General features: G+C 38.5%; 1 protein-coding gene across 4 annotated transcripts in view; it reads left to right on the top strand.

Annotated features, from left to right (window-relative positions):
- The window catches only part of LOC135099898 (dynein axonemal heavy chain 3-like), a 430,253-nt gene that overhangs the window by 69,868 nt on the left and 342,006 nt on the right, over positions 1-18,379 (top strand). For all 4 annotated transcript variants that reach the window (XM_064002569.1, XM_064002565.1, XM_064002567.1 and 1 more), the window contains exon 14: positions 17,548-17,673. In XM_064002569.1, coding sequence (XP_063858639.1) covers positions 17,548-17,673 — 126 coding nt within the window. The remainder of the gene's footprint in view (positions 1-17,547; positions 17,674-18,379) is intronic.

Raw genomic sequence — 18,379 nt, 5'->3', positions numbered from 1 at the left:
TGTGGTGGATGAGGTTGACAGTTATATAAGTGTGTTTGCAGACAATGCAAAATTATTGAAAAGAGTGGAAAACAATATGGACTGTGAAATATTACAGAAAGATCTAAATAAGATATATAAATGGAGTAAGAAATGGAAAATGGAATTCAATGCAAAGAAATGCAAGGTGATGGAATTAGGAAAAAGCAAAAGAAGATTGCCAAGTTCCTACACCATGGGAGAAGTGGAATTAAGAAAACCAAAGAAGAAAAAGACTTGGGAATTACAATCAGTGATAATTTATCACCAGAAAAACATGTAAACAAAATAGTTGGGGAAACCTATGAGTTACTAAGAAAGATGAAAGGGACATACCTGCCGAAACGATAATTACTCCCATTGAGGTCTAAAGCACTGTTCAGGGGGTGCTGTGAACTTATCATTAAACCCAGCTGTGACCTCACTGAACGTTTCCCTTTGTGTCTCACAACACAAAGGGCAGTCACAGCCTGCCCTCTAAAGACAACTCTCTTCCTCCACACAAAACTACAAGCACCTAATAACACACACACCCTTCACCCAAAAATTTTTAAATCATCATGGTGACTCCTACACCAGCCTCGGAGTCCCCATCTGGGGAGGGGACCATAAATGTCCCCAGGTCGGACTGCCTTTCTGTCGACGATCCTAAGTGTCTTGACACCCCCCTCAACTTTTTCTTCATTAACTTCTGCAACATTCGCGGTCTAAGATCTAATTTTTAATCTGTAGAACACCACCTCCCCTCTTCTAAACCTCATCTTCTTTTCCTCACTGAAATTCAGGTGTCTGAGGCAACTGACAGTAGCCCCTTTACTGTTCCCTCCTACTTTCCCTGTCCTCATTTTTTATCCAAAGCTGGATGCTGCATTTATGTGCGCAATGACTTAACCTGCTCTCATGCCCATGCTCTTGAATCTTCCGAGTTTTCCACCATCTGGCTATGACTACAGAGTCACTCTCATACTAAATTTATCTGTGCTGTTTACCTCTCTCCTAACTCCTCTGACTATAAGAAATTCTTTGACTACTTAACTTTCAAAGTGGAGCACATTCTGACCCTCTTCCCTTTTGCAGAGATCTCCATTCTTGGAGACTTCAATGTTCACCACCAGCTTTGGCTTTCCTCTCCCTTCACTGACCATCCTGGTGAACTAGCCTACAACTTTGCTATCCTCCATGACCTAGAGCAATTGGTGCAACACCCTACTTGTATTCCTGACCGTCTTGGAGATACGCCCAACATTCTTGACCTTTTCCTGACCTATAATCCTTCTGCTTATGCTGTCATCCTTTCTTCTCCGTTGGGCTCCTCCGATCACAATCTCATATCTTTATCTTGTCCTATCCCTCCAATCCCTCCTCAGGATCCCCCAAAGCGAAAGTGCCTCTGGCGTTTTGCCTCTGCTAGTTGGGGGGACCTGAGGAGGTATTTTGCTGATTTTCCTTGGAATGACTACTGCTTCCGTGTCAGAGACCCGTCTTTGTTTGCTGAGCGCATAACAGAGGTGATAGTGTCTGGCATGGAGGCGTACATTCCTCACTCTTTTTCTCGTCGTCAACCTTCAAACCTTGGTTTAACACAGCTTGTTCTCGTGCTATACATGATAGAGAGGTGGCCCACAAAAGGTACTTAAGCCTTCCATCACCAGAATCTCATGCACTTTATATTACTGCCCGGAACCATGCCAAGTCTGTTCTCCAACTAGCCAAAAACTCCTTCATTAACAGAAAATGTCAAAACCTTTCAAGATCTAACTCCCCTCGTGATTTCTGGCATCTAGCCAAAAATATCTCCAATAACTTTGCTTCTTCTTCTTTCCCTCCTCTACTTCAACCAGATGGCACCACTGCTATCACATCTATTTCTAAAGCTGAACTCTTTGCTCAAACCTTTGCTAAAAACTCTACCTTGGACAATTCTGGGCTTGTTCCTCCCTCTCCTCCACCCTCTGACTACTTCATGCCACGTATTAAAATTCTTCGCAATGATGTTTTCCATGCCTTCGCTGGCCTAAACCCTCTGAAGGCTTATGGACCTGATGGGGTCCCTCCTATTGTTCTCCGAAACTGTGCCTCTGTGCTTGCACCTTGCCTAGTCAAACTCTTTCAGCTCTGTCTGTCAACATCTACCTTTCCTTCTTGCTGGAAGTTTTCCTACATTCAACCTGTTCCTAAAAAGGGTGACCACTCTAATCCCTCAAACTACTGTCCTGTTGCTTTAATTTCCTGCTTATCTAAAGTTTTTGAATTTATCCTCAACAGGAAGATTCTTAAACATCTATCACTTCACAACCTTCTATCTGATCGCCAGTATGAGTTCCGTCAAGGCCGCTCTACTGGTGATCTTCTGGCTTTCCTTACTGAATCCTGCTCATCCTCTTTTAGAGACTTTGGTGAAACTTTTGCTGTTGCCTTGGACATATCAAAAGCCTTTGATAGAGTCTGGCACAAAGCTTTGATTTCCAAACTACCTTCCTACGGTTTCTATCCTTCTCTCTGTAACCTCATCTCAAGTTTCCTTTCTGACCGTTCTATTGCTTCTGTGGTAGACGGTCACTGTTCTTCTCCTAAATCTATTAACAGTGGTGTTCCTCAGGGTTCTGTCCTGTCATCCACTCTCTTCTTATTATTCATTAATGATCTTCTAAACCAAACTTCTTGTCCTATCCACTCCTACACTGATGATACCACCCTGCACTTTTCCACGTCTTTTCATAGATGTCCAACCCTTCAGGAGGTAAACATATCACGCAGGGAAGCCACAGAATGCCTGACTTCTGATCTTTCTAAAATTTCTGATTGGGGCAGAGCAAACTTGGTATTGTTCAATGCCTCAAAAACTCAATTCCTCCATCTATTAACTCGACACAACCTTCCAGACAACTATCCCCTCTTCTTCACTGACACTCAACTGTCCCCCTCTTCTACACTGAACATCCTCGGTCTGTCCTTTACTTATAATCTGAACTGGAAACTTCACATCTCATCACTAGCTAAAACAGGTTCTATGAAGTTAGGTGTTCTGAGACGTCTCCGCCAGTTTTCTCATCCCCCCAGCTGCTAACTCTGTACAAGGGCCTTATCCGTCCATGTATGGAGTATGCTTCACATGTCTGGGGGGTTTCCACTCATACTGCTTTTCTAGACAGGGTGGAATCAAAAGCTTTTCGTCTCATCAACTCCTCTCCTCTAACTGACTGTCTTCAACCTCTCTCTCACCGCCGCAATGTTGCATATCTAGCTGTCTTCTACCGCTATTTTCATGCTAACTGCTCTTCTGATCTTGCTAACTGCATGCCTCCCCTCCTTCCGCCACCTTGCTGCACAAGACTTCCTTCTTTCTCTCACCCCTATTCTGTCCACCTCTCTAATGCAAGAGTTAACCAGTATTCTCAATCATTCATCCCTTTCTCTGGTAAACTCTGGAACTCCCTGCCTGCTTCTGTATTTCCACCTTCCTATGACTTGAATTCCTTCAAGAGGGAGGTTTCAAGACACTTATCCACCAATTTTTGACCACTGCTTTGACCCTTTTATGGGACTGGCATTTCAGTGGGCATTTTTTTTATTAGATTTTTGTTGCCCTTGGCCAGTATCCTTCCTACATAAAAAAAGAAAAAAATTTGCTTACATGGATGAAGAGATGAAAAAATTGATGGAATATGTGATTCAACCAAAACTGGAATATGCCACAATTGTTTGATCGCCAAATAATAAAAAGGAAATAAGGGAAATAGAAAGGATCCAAAGAGCTGCAACCAAATTGGTACCAAGTTTGAGAGATTTAACCTATGAAGAAAGATTAAGGAGATTGAAGCTTCCATCATTACAAGAGAGAAGAGAAAGAGGAGACCTGATTGCTATATACAGAGCTTTAAAGGGTAAGGATCAAGTTGACAAAGACTTATTTGTGTGGGACTCAAGAGATACAAGAAGACATAAAGTGGAATTGAAGAAAACAGCAAGTAGAAGAGATATCAAGAAATATGGTTTCCCAAATAGAAGCATAGAAATATGGAACAACTTAGATGAAACAGTGGTACAAGCAACAAATATTCATGAATTTAAAGTTAAGCTGGATGCTTATAAATATGGAGACAGGACAGCACAAGCATAGCTCTTTTCCTGTAAAACACAACTAGGTAAATACACACACACACACACACACACACACAGGCAAGAAAGAGAGAGAGAGAAAGGGAAGACTTGATACTGATCTATAAATTGTGGAATAGAGTGGAAAAAATTGATCATGAGAAACTACTGCTAAAAGAAGTTGAAAATACCAAATACACATGGTCACAGCAAAAAAACTAAGAAAAGGAAGATGCTTGAATAACATAAAGAAACATAGTTTTCCACAGAGAAATATAGAAGTCTTGAACAAGCTCAGTGAGCATAGTTTCCCACAGAGAAATATAGAAGTCTGGAACAAGCTCAGTGAGGATGTAGTATAAGCAACAAATGTGCACAGCTTTAAGAAAAAACTGAACAAGTGTAGATATGGAGATAGGACCACATGAGCATAGCTCATGCCTTGTAAATTACAACTAGATAAATACACACACACACACACACACACACACACACACACACACACACACACACACACACACATACACACACACACACACACACACACACACACACACACACACACACACACACACACACACACACACACACACACACACACACACACACACACACAGGAGGAGGCAGTAGACACCTGCCGAAACGATAATTACTCCCAGTGAGGTCTAAAGCACTGTTCAGGGGGTGCTGTGAACTTATCATTAAACCCAGCTGTGACCTCACTGAACGTTTCCCTTTGTGTCTCACAACACAAGGGGGACAGTAACAGCCTGCCCTCTAAAGACAACTCTCTTCTTCCACACAAAACTACAAGCACCTAATAACACATAGATCCTTCACTCAAAAATTTTAAAATCTTCATGGCGACTCCTACACCAGCCTCGGAGTCCCCATCTCGGGAGGGGACCATAAATGTCCCCAGGTCGGACTGCTTTTCTGTCGACGACCCTAAGTGTCTTGACACCCCCCTCAACTTTTTCTTCATTAACTTCTGCAACATTCGCGGTCTAAGATCTAATTTTTAATCTGTAGAACACCACCTCTCCTCTTCTAAACCTCATCTTCTTTTCCTTACTGAAACTCAGGTGTCTGAGGCAACTGACAGTAGCCCCTTTTCTGTTCCCTCCTACTTTCTCTATCCTCATTTTCAATCCAAAGCTGGATGCTGTGTTTATGTGCGCAATGACTTAACCTGCTCTCGTGCCCACGCTCTTGAATCTTCCGAATTTTCCACCATCCGGCTACGATTACAGAATCACTCTCTTACTAAATTTATCTGTGCTGTATACCTCTCACCTAACTCCTCTGACTATAAGAAATTCTTTGACTACTTAACTTCCAAAGTGGAGCACATTCTGACCCTCTTCCCTTTTGCAGAGATCTCCATTCTTGGAGACTTCAATGTTCACCACCAGCTTTGGCTTTCCTCTCCCTTCACTGACCATCCTGGTGAACTAGCCTACAACTTTGCTATCCTCCATGACCTAGAGCAATTGGTGCAACACCCTACTCGTATTCCTGACCGTCTTGGATATACGCCCAACATTCTTGACCTTTTCCTGACCTCTAATCCCTCTGCTTATGCTGTCACCCTTTCTTCTCCGTTGGGCTCCTCCGATCACAATCTCATATCTTTATCTTGTCCTATCGCTCCAATCCCTCCTTAGGATCCCCCTAAGTGAAGGTGCCTCTGGCATTTTGCCTCTGCTAGTTGTGGGGACCTGAGGAGGTATTTTGCTGATTTTCCTTGGAATGACTACTGCTTCCGTGTCAGAGACCCGTCTTTGTGTGCTGAGTGCATAACAGAGGTGATAGTGTCTGGCATGGAGGCCTACATTCCTCACTCTTTTTCTCGTCCTAAACCTTCTAAACCTTGGTTTAACACAGCTTGTTCTCCTACTATACATGATAGAGAGGTGGCCCACAAAAGGTACTTAAGCCTTCCATCACCAGAATCTCATGCACTTTATATTTCTGCCTGCAACCATGCCAAGTCTATTCTCCAACTAGCCAAAAACTCCTTCATTAACAGAAAACGTCAAAACCTTTCAAGATCTAACTCCCCTTGTGTTTTCTGGCATCTAGCCAAAAATATCTCCAATAATTTTGCTTCTTCTTCTTTCCCTCCTCTATTTCAACCAGATGGCACCACTGCTATCACATCTATTTCTAAAGCTGAACTCTTTGCTCAAACCTTTGCTAAAAACTCTACCTTGGACGATTCTGGGCTTGTTCCTCCCTCTCCTCCATCCTCTGACTACTTCATGCCACGTATTAAAATTCTTCGCAATGATGTTTTCCATGCCCTCGCTGGCCTAAACCCTCGGAAGGCTTATGAACCTGATGGGGTCCCTCCTATTGTTCTCCGAAACTGTGCCTCTGTGCTTGCACCTTGCCTAGTCAAACTCTTTCAGCTCTGTCTGTCAACATCTACCTTTCCTTCTTGCTGGAAGTTTGCCTACATTCAACCTGTTCCTAAAATGGGTGACCGTTCTAATCCCTCAAACTACCGTCCTGTTGCTTTAATTTCCTGCCTATTTAAAGTTTTTTAATCTATCCTCAACAGGAAGATTCTTAAACATCTATCACTTCACACCCTTCTATCTGATCGCCAGTATGGGTTCCGTCAAGGCCGCTCTACTGGTGATCTTCTGGCTTTCCTTACTGAGTCTTGGTCATCCTCTTTTAGAGATTTTGGTGAAACTTTTGCTGTTGCCTTGGACATATCAAAAGCTTTTGATAGAGTCTGGCACGAAGCTTTGATTTCTAAACTACCCTCCTACGGTTTCTATCCTTCTCTCTGTAACTTCATCTCAAGTTTCCTTTCTGACTGTTCTATTGCTGCTGTGGTAGACGATCACTGTTCTTCTCCTAAATCTATTAACAGTGGTGTTCCTCAGGGTTCTCTCCTGTCACCCACTCTCTTCTTATTATTCATTAATGATCTAAACCAAACTTCTTGTCCTATCCACTCCTATGCTGATGATACCACCCTGCACTTTTCCACATCTTTTCATAGATGTCCAACCCTTCAGGAGGTAAACATATCACGCAGGGAAGCCACAGAATGCTTGACTTCTGATCTTTCTAAAATTTCTGATTGGGGCAGAGCAAACTTGGTATTGTTCAATGCCTCAAAAACTCAATTCCTCCATCTATCAACTCGACACAACCTTCCAGACAATTATCCCCTCTTCAATGACACTCAACTGTCCCCCTCTTCTACACTGAACATCCTTGGTCTGTCCTTTACTTATAATCTGAACTGGAAACTTCACATCTCATCTCTAGCTAAAACAGGTTCTATGAAGTTAGGTGTTCTGTGACGTCCCCACCAGTTTTTCTCATCCCCCCAGCTGCTAACTCTGTACAAGGGCCTTATCCGTCCATGTATGGAGTATGCTTCACATGTCTGGGGGGGTTCCACTCATACTGCTCTTCTAGACAGGGTGGAATCAAAAGCTTTTCGTCTCATCAACTCTTCTCCTCTAACTGACTGTCTTCAGCCTCTCTCTCACCGCCGCAATGTTGCATATCTAGCTGTCTTCTACCGCTATTTTCATGCTAACTGCTCTTCTGATCTTGCTAACTGCATGCCTCCCCTCCTTCCGTGGCCTCGCTGCACAAGACTTTCTTCTTTCTCTCACCCCTATTCTGTCCGCCTCTCTAACGCAAGAGTTAACCAGTATTCTCAATCATTCATCCCTTTCTCTGGTAAACTCTGGAATTCCCTGCCTGCTTCTGTATTTCCACCTTCCTATGACTTGAATTCCTTCAAGAGGGAGGTTTCAAGACACTTATTCATGAATTTTTGACCACTGCTTTGACCCTTGTATAGGACTGGCATTTCAGTGGGCATATTTTTTTATTGGATTTTTGTTGCCCTTGGCCAGTGTCCTTCCTACATAAAAAACAAAACAAAAAAAAACACATTCTTATGATATAATGTTGAAGCTTTTATCAAAAAGTTCTGATACTAGGCCTACATGCAAGAATACGGTATTTGCCAGCACATAAGATGTAGTTTAAAAAGAATCACTGGTTCTAATAGAGCCCTACTTGTACATGTCTCATACATCTGGGGAAATTTGCACATGGAAATATGTGTGCAAAATACACATAGCTGTGGAGGGGGTAAGAGTGCATGTGCTTGATAAGAAAATACACGTTTCTCGAAGCTAATATAAAAAAAAATTGTCCATTGCTATCAATAAAAGCATCAGGGGGGGGAACTTTAGTGTTGCCATATAATCGTGATTTTTCCCATGCAACTTTTCTGTGTAGACAGACTGGCAAAATAATAGGCATGCAATTTTGCAATGTGTGACTTGCCATGATCATGTAAAGTGGACCTGAAACCAAACTGCAGACTTCATTCTAGAAGAGCTCAGCATCTGCATGACCAAAGAAGGCAAGACATCTGCAATGCAATCAACATCACAGGGTTGTTCACTATGAATTCATACCCTCAGGGCCAGACCATCAACACCCAGCTCTATTGCAAAGTTTTGAGGCATCTGAGAGAGAACATTTGTCAGAAATATCTTGAAACATGGCACAAGGCCAGATGGATGTTTCAAGCTCATAAAACACATGAATTTCATGACCTTGATAGCATGATTACCCTTCAGTACCCACTGTACTCCCCAAAGTTGGTATATTGTGACTTCTTCCTCTTCCTGAAAATGAGGTTCCAGTTAAAGGGGCACCATTTTGACAATGTGGAGGAAATTCAAAATGAATTGCAGGTGCCTGACACACTTTGAGAACAAAACTTCCAAAATCTGTTTCATCATTGAAAACAGCAATGGGAGTGCTGTATACTTGTCAGAGGGACTATTTTGAAGAATGGTGCTGTAACTAAAATCAAATAAGTACTTCTTTGTATAAAGGTCTCATCCTGGAACTTTTTGATATCATCCTTTAAAAGTGCCACCCCTCATTTACAGTTCCTTGTATGTCCTTAGCCATCTTGTGTTTCTTTATAAGAAAAAAATAACTTTGGCTGTATATATCACCTGATTGCCATATAATCATTATTATCACATTCACCACCACCACTACCACCACCACCACCACCACCAACACTACCCATAGCAGGTGAATATGTAGTTCATTGATTCAAGTCATTTAACTATCAACTTTGCTCATTGCTTTCTTAATTAGAATATTTATTGATGGATTAACCTTTCATTAGTTTCAGTTGCATTTGAAAAAGAACATGTCAATATGGTAAGTTTTTTTCAAGCTATTTTTTGGTCTCTCACCTTATGGCTAAATGAGAGTTGTATGCTTAGGTAAGTCAGAAGATGTTTCCCTCAGGTTAATCTGGACTCTGATGTGAGGAAGGAAGTCAATGCTCACAGAACATCTATGTTGGAGGTGATATTGCAGTCCTGATTTTTACATCATAACCACTGTCCAATGAGTACAATATGTGCTTCATTCTGTTGTATGGCCTGTGAGACTAGCCAGAGTTGTGCAGTATCTTGCTTTTTATATCTTTGTGTAAAAAAGAACAACTTGTATATGTAGTGTGCATGTTTTTTTTATTTATATATATATATATATATATATATATATATATATATATATATATATATATATATATATATATATATATATATATATATATATATATATATATAAGTGAAGAATTTATATATTTACTTACGGACCTGTATTCTGTATAAACAGAGTTATAAGTTAAGAAGAAAATTAATATGTAAATCTGTCTATCTTTATACCATGCTGGCAATCCCACATGGGTTGGCCCTAACAAAGTACCACACATTCACACCATTCACACTCATAGTTGTGTTGGCCTCTGGTGGTATAATGTAGTATATGTAGTGTGTATGTTTATATTTTATATAAGTGAAGAATTTATACATGTATTTACACCTATGAACCCATTCTCTGAAAAACTAGTGGCCATTATAGTATAAATAGGGTTATGAGCTCAGAAAATTAATTTGTAAATACAATGGAACCTTGGTTTTCGAACTTAATTCATTCCTGAATGTCATTCGAAATCCGAAATGTTCAAAAACCAAAACTATTTTCCCCATAGGAATCAATGTAAAATACATAAATCTGTTCTCACACACATTTAACTTGTTTCAAAGATTGAATTACTGTCTTATCCTTTATGTCTCTCCTCCAAATATATAAAAATGAAAATATTTATAGAAACTGTAAATTAGTAATAAGTGGCAGCTATTTCTATACTTTGTAGTATTTGAAATCAAGTATGTTAGAAAACTGAATTATGGTATGGAAACTGCAGCAATTATGGGTTAAAATTTTTGTTTGAAAACTGAGCTATTTGGAAAGGGAGATGTTTAGTAACCAAGGTTCCACTGTATCTATTTATATATCAAGCCTAGAATCTCGCATTGGGTTTCTCAGGGAAATGACCATACACTCACAGACACATCATTCATACACTTAGCCCTGTTGGTCCCTGGTGGAAAGGGATAGTCTCATGTACCACCCTACTATATCCCAGGAGCTTAGGTGTTGCACGGGTGGCTGCATACTTCCACAGCAGTACCCTACAGCATACACTGGTATATCCTTGCCCCTTCATTATGAGACTGCTCCCTACCCTGCGCACCTGCTACAATTCTTAGACCACACCAGATGAATGGTATTTTAACTCCAACTGGGTCCATATGCCAATGGATCCTGCCATATTCACCCACATGTTCTCCTGGGGGTCATGAGACCATGTTATTTTTATGCACTTAGCACTGTCACTCTCCATTCACTTCCGTCACACACAATCATTTTTGCTTGTTGCACAGTCATCCCTCTCATTTATATCCCTCTCATTTAATAGTGCTTCTCTTCCAGGTATGATCTTTCCCTTAAGCTTTCATTATGGAAATCTATCTATCTATTACTGTGTAATTTTCTGTCCTCTATTCTCTCCACATGTTCAAACCATCTTAATATGCTGATTTGTGTTCACCTAACTCTCAAAACACCAGTTATTCTTACATCTTTATTTCTTATTCAGTCCCTCCATGTTACTCCACACATATATGGGAGGTTTCCACTCATACTGCTCTGCAGAACAGGGTGGAATCAAAAGAATTTCATCTCACCTACTCTCCTCTATCTGACTGCCTTCAGTTCCTTTCTCTTTGCTGCAGTGTTGCATGTCTTGCTTTTGTCTCATGGTATCTTCATGCTAACTGTTCTTCTGATCTTGCTAAGTGCATGCCTGCCCTTCTCCCATGGTCTTGCTGCACAAGACTACTTTCTTTCACCCCTATTTTGTCTACCTCTCTAATGCAAAACCCAAGCAGTATTCATAATCCCTGCCTGCTTCTATATCCTTCCTATGACAAATTTTCCCAAGAGGAAGATCTCAAGATAATTCTTCAACTTTGGATATAACTTTTAACTTTTTTTTTTGCTTAAGGGACTGGCACCTTAGTGGGTCTTTTTCTTTTATAAATTATTGTTGCCCTTGGCCAGTATTCCTTGTGCATAAAAAAAAAAAAAAATTGAAACACTTTTCATTACATTCAGCCATTTCATCTCTGCTACTCCTATGTTCCATGGCTAAGTTGGGATGATTTTAGAACCAAGGATGTCAGAGTGTTGATGGTCAACCTATGTATACAGACTTTCCCCTACCTAAAACATGCGAGTTATGAAGATCTGGAGATGTGAACAAGAATCCCTACAAGTCTAGGTTCTATCTGTTACTCTACAGCAGGTTCAGATTTGCCATACCCCTTCTGCCTAGTGCCACTTTGGCTGTTACTCACTCTGGGCAACAATGTAGTGAAGGAGAGAGGTGCCATGTTGTTTACACTCAACTCTTAATCTGCTAAGATCCATTTTGTTATGCTCCAAGTTTTTTTTTTTGCATCTTTTCCAACTTTCTGATAATTAATCATGGTTGGTGATAAGCATAAGGCTAGTGATAGTACTGGCAGTGCTAAGAAGTGTCAAGCCATCTCACTGAAAAATAAGGTGGCTATAATAAAGAAACTTTATAATGGTAAAAAATGGTAAAGTTCACCTCCACTTACAGTAGAGTAGTACAGTATTTGTGCAGTCTATTAATGTGATTTGTTTTGTTTTATTATTATGTATACAGTATCTTTATCACTACTGTACAGTAATATTTTACTTTATTATATTACCTAGACATGTACACCCAAAATATTTTACAAAATAGCAGTATTCTTCTATGTTTAATTTGCTTGTTGGTTATAGTCAGTACAGGGTTGCCCATGGTGTGCTCAGGACACTGCAGAGGGTGCCAGAGAAATACTGATGCAGTAGACTGCCATGTATTGTTAAAATATGGTAGAGGTACAGAGAGTGCACAGCCATGTCCAGCCCTGAGGCTACCTGAGACTCAACTGGCTGAGGAGGAAAGCAAGCGGGGGGACGCCACAGAGGGATCCTGTCAAAATGACTGAGAGGCAAGAAGGGCTAACAGATAAACTATAAATAATAACAGCACTATTATATTGCTCAGCCTTGCAACACAAACATGACGTGGGGACATTTGGGGTGGCACGCTGATCACAAACAATAAATAAATGTATATGTTTGTGTGTACTGTCTGAACAGAAGACACAATTATTAAGAAAAAAACATGAAATAGTATGTGTATAAATGTAAAAAGTGCACTTATCAGTGTAAGTCACACAAGGCAGTAACATAAACAGTGACATCATACCACAGTTCAGCCATTTGGGCGCTGAGCTAGGGACACTCGCACTTTGGTGTAAAACACTACTGCACGGGAGCCAGTCACTGAGACTGAAATATATGTGCTGTAAGCACTGGCCACTCATAAGGCACGCACAGGTTGTGACATCACAACAGCAAATCACAGGCCAGGAAAAATGCTGACATCACTGGGTACATTAAACAAAGAGGATATGGCATTTCTATGCCAAATAAATTGTAAAATAACTTTCAACTGGCAATACACTAGTAATGCACATGGTGATAATGCAAAGACTGATGGCTGAGAAGTCTAAAGTCTTGAGGCGATGGGAACAACAGCACTGTAGCAGTCAAGATATAGTATTGCAGCAAAGACTGATGGCTGAGAAGTCCTTATTCTTGAAGTGATGGGAACAGCAGCACTATAGCAGTTGAGATGCAGTATTGAAGCAAAGACTGATGGCTGAGAAGTCCTAAGTCTTTAAGTAATGGGAACAGCAGCACTATAGCAGTTGAGATGCAGTATTGAAGTGAAAACTGATGGCTGAGAAGTCTCAAGTCTTGAAGCGATGGGAACAGCAGCAATGGCAGTTGAGATATGTCAGTCTGGATGCAGACTGACGGCTTGAAGAGTCCAGTCTTGAAACGACAAGAACAGCAGCTATAGCAGTAGAGATATGTCAGTCTTGAAATGAAGACTTGATGGCTTGAAGAGTCATGCAGGAGCACAGGCTGATGGGCAGGCAAGCAGGAGAAAGCTTTAGAGAGGCCCTGAAGCAGCTGAAGAAGGCACTGTAGACGTTGTAGTTTAGCAGTTAGCGGATGGCCCAGAAGAAGAAAGGCCAAGGCAGCAACAGAAACTGGAGTGGTGAGGTAGCTGGCAGCTGGAATGGTGCATGGATGTGGAGGACTTGGATATCAGGCAGAGTAGCAGACAATGCTGGAATACCATGCTGTCTCCATCTCATGCAGCCACCATATGTACAAGATGGCTTCTTGTTTGTTTGTAGTTTGAAGTGGTTGTTGAGATAGACACTGTGTGGTCAGGGTGCTGCAGTGGATGCCAGAGAAACACTAATGTAGTGGGTTGCTGTATTTTATAAAAATACTGTGGAGGTACAGAGAGCGCACAGCCAAGTCTGGGCATGAGGCTACTGAAACTCAACTAGCTGAGGAGGAAAGCATGCAGGAGGATGCCACAGAGGGATTTTGCCAAAATTACTGAGAAGCAAGAAGTGCAAACAAATAAACTATAACAGCACTACTGCAATATATATATATATATATATATATATATATATATATATATATATATATATATATATATATATATATATATATATATATATTACACAAATACATTAATATGAATGTATTACAGAGAGGAATTATTAAAGACACCCAAGTAGTTTGTTGTTAATGATATTGACTACTTATTAATGGCAGTGAACTATCTATGGAAAGTTCTAAGGTGTGTAACATAGAATGGCATGATCATGCAGGGTTCAGCCATATCCTTCCTCACCCATTTGACTGCCTAGTTGCAGGCATTCATGCATTCATACTGCTGTTTACAAAACTAGTTATGTATATATAATTAAGTGCACAGTGTAACATCATTACCAATTCTTTGACAATATATATCTTTATGTGAGTGGACAGATTGATGCATGACTGGATGATCTGAGTATATTGAATGTTAGTGTATTTTCTTATTTGATGATATTTCTTCATTTTATTAGGTGCCTGAAACTTATGAATATATGTCCATGTAAAAAAAAAAAAGTATACTTTTAGAGTATAATATAATATTTGCCAAAGTGTTTTGCTATGCTTTATTCACAGCTGTTTACTTAATTTGCATGTGATACTTTAATATGTTTACAGAGTAAATCATGAGTGTCTATGATTTTACTATATACACCAGTCAAGTGCAAAAATTTCTACATACACATGAACAGTTATGGAATACTTAAATTTAATTTTGTTTATCATATCAGTGTTTTTTTTGTTTATTTAATGTTCAGTTATATTCATATATGTATGTCTAATGTGTACCTTATTAGAGTTAACATGACCTATCTTAAATAATCATATGTAAATAGAATTTCTACTTATTGTTTTATAAATCAGCATGGTATTAAATGCTCCTGTGACAGCATGTTAACCAGTATTTCCAACTTTTAAATAATACACTGCCTAAATTATTAAATTTGTAAATACTGCATATAAATAAATAATTGCTAATTTGCACAATACCTAAATGCTTTTAAGACAGCATACTTTTAATAATTTTCTAAACAGTATTATTGATATATTTTAAATATGACAGTAATTTCTAGAATTGCTTATATTGACAGTACTGTGGAGAATTGATAAAAGATACTTGGCTTCTGTTATCCCTCCAAAGTACTATTGAGTTGTTTCTCAAAGCAATACAAATATTAAGATGACTTTTAGATTTCTACGAAAGTAATTTGTATTTCATCTCATTGAAATGTTTACTCTATTTGTTTCAACTAGCATCTTAAACAATATTGACTGAAATCTCAATAATTTCACTATATGCACTGATAGATGTGACTATACATTGCAAAATTGAATAACTGCAGTTCTCCCAAAATAATTACTATGTAAAATTCTTATGAATACTTGACCTTAATGAATTACCAGAACTAAAAATAATTTTCAGCTAAAAATAACTTGAAATTTACCATAAAAATGACATGGCAGAGGAGGAACTAACCACTACCACACTGAGATCTGTAAATAAATTTTCATGGATTGACATTATTGCATACTTATCAGATACCGTATATACCGGACTATAAGACAAGATTTTTTTACCAAATTTAAGGCTTCTAAATCTAAGGGTCGGCTTATACATCGAGAATAAAACACAAACCTATCACGTCGAGAATAAAACACAAACCTATAACTCCGTGATGAATATTCAACGCCACTGTACCTTGGAATTCATTCTGCAGTCACACACGTGTATGCTTTATATATATATATATATATATATATATATATATATATATATATATATATATATATATATATATATATATATATATATATATATATATATATATAGACACACACACACACACACACACACACACACACACACACACACACACACACACACAGGCCCACCCTAACTCTATGGGTGTTGAATGTTTACTGACACCGTCACGGGCAGGCCAGCAGGCGCACACCCTGCCAAATTAGAAGCCAGTTGCTTATTCACAGAAATCACGAAGCTGATAATGTAGTATCTCAAGATATATTTGACATGCTTGCTGTATCAGATGATGATTTTGAAAGTTTTTAATTAAATATGTATATTTCAAATGTCTGAGACAATTGTTGGAACAAGGTATTAGTCGTCTCGGCATGGCAGTACTGGTGTTTAGTATAATGTTTCTTTATGTTTAAAAATTCAGAGTATTATTTAGTAAAAGTAATATACGTACCATATGTAGTTTTTTAATTCCTTTAACTTCTTACATCTTGAGCTACTATTGTTGGGGCAGCAGTAAACCAGTGTATGATGCAATCCATTATCCTTCAGCCAACTATGTAAGCAAAAGCACCCTACACCATTTAGGTGGGAGTGGGGGGTCGTCTAATATAGCAATAATGGCTCAAAACAAAATTTTTTCCCTCGGAAATTGGGGGTCACCTTATAGTCTGGTATATACAGTACAAAGATTTATTATTTTTGATGTTAGTTAAGTGTTAACAATAACAATAAACCAGTGATATTTCAGTTACTATAGTGTGATGGGAAGTGACTTGTGGTATGGCACAACAAAAAGGTTGGTCATTTTTACCAACCTGCCTTCTAATGCCATTCATTACTTTATTGAATTCTCATAATAAATCCATTTTATTGAAACATTCATAGTTATTTTTTATACTGTGATATGATAATTGCCTTATTTGAAATGTCTTAATTTTCTTCATCCAGCCACACTCCAAAATCTCTGTTCTTACCCAAACCCCTTGTTCTAGTCTACCTTTTCCAGTTAATAGACTGATTCACTTAACTCCCATCCTCTTCTTCAGATAATCATTCATAAAGCTGCTGTTGTTAAATGATGTCCACATGTCATCCTCATCTCTATCTTCTATAGCCTGCAAACATTTTTCTCTTTCCTAGGTTTCCTCCCGCCCAGATTTTGCTTGTATACATTATACTCCTCTGGCAGGCAATATACAAATACACTTAAATATAAGAGAGAATTCCATAAGTGACAGTAAAGGCAGCAGTTCCTAATTTTTTTTTTTATAAGCATTTAACTACTATCTCTAAATTAGTTTGAAATGTATTGTTATATGAATAGTCAATATTTCAATTGGAAGTAGTGCATGTGAAACATTTGAGAATATTTAATAGCAATGTGAAAACGATGAGGCATTATATGCCTCCTCATTATTTAAGTTTTTGAGTATTTTGACCATTGTAGCATGAATTAACACTGAAAAATAAGCTATGAGAAACAATTCTAAAGATAAAAAATGCACATTTAAAAATAATATTAAATATAACTATTGAATATGATGAATTAATTTAAATAAATTATAAAGCTTAAATCACAATCTAAACTGGTTCTTTGTTGTATGTATATATGTGTATAACATGCCAGAAAAATTAAGTTGGTATTTATATAAACATCATTATTTAAAATAATTCTTTGTTGAATTTCTGTTGGATAGGAGGGCAAGAAGCAGTTAGCCAATTTGCAACAGTTGGGGGGAGAAGCAGTTCAGCTGCGTGATATGGTACCACTTGGCTTGATTCTCCTGAATTGTCAACAAGTCAATCACCAGCTCCAGCAACAGGTAAGAGTGAATAAACATTCAAAACACTACAGGTATGTAATAAACAAAAAGTATGGTAATATAGTTTCTTCTGAAAATTTAATATGCATGTATATTGTTTAATTTTACATTTTATAGTACAAAGCACAATTACTTACTGGAATTGTGGAAAACTCATTAATAACATTGTCAGATATTTAACTTAAGGGAGGGAGTTGTAATAATGATAGCATTTCTTTCAAAATTTTTGATTACTTAAATTACTGCATTATGTATGATTTCCATTAATGATCTTGTGTGGTAATTTACTTCATCTAACCAATTCTAACAATAATAGTATTTTTCAAGTTGTTTCATTCTTCATAATAGTGTAGTAGAAGGACCTCTTTTATGACATTGTTAGATATTTAATTTAATTTGAAAGTTCTGACAGAGTAATTTTTTCTTTGCTAGGGCAATTGCAGTGTCATCATTGGCATTAGACATTAGGAACCCATTTTCTGAACAAGAACTTACCATATGCATATCTCAGCAAATATCTATTTCATGCTATCCTTTCTGTTTCTCACCAGTCATTCCCTCTTGATCAACACTTAACTATATACCTTACCTAGGAGGTGATATTAAAAACTTTAAAGACTAGTTCAATATAGTAGTACTGTATGTACTTGCAAAGTCAGCTTCAGACTTGAAAAAAATTTTATTGGTGATAACAGATAATTGATAA

The sequence above is a fragment of the Scylla paramamosain genome, chromosome 4, assembly GCF_035594125.1.
Source record: "Scylla paramamosain isolate STU-SP2022 chromosome 4, ASM3559412v1, whole genome shotgun sequence".
Taxonomy (NCBI): Eukaryota; Metazoa; Arthropoda; class Malacostraca; order Decapoda; family Portunidae; genus Scylla; species Scylla paramamosain.
The sequence above is the reverse complement of the archived record's forward strand: the minus strand, read 5'-3'. Positions and strand labels throughout refer to the sequence as shown.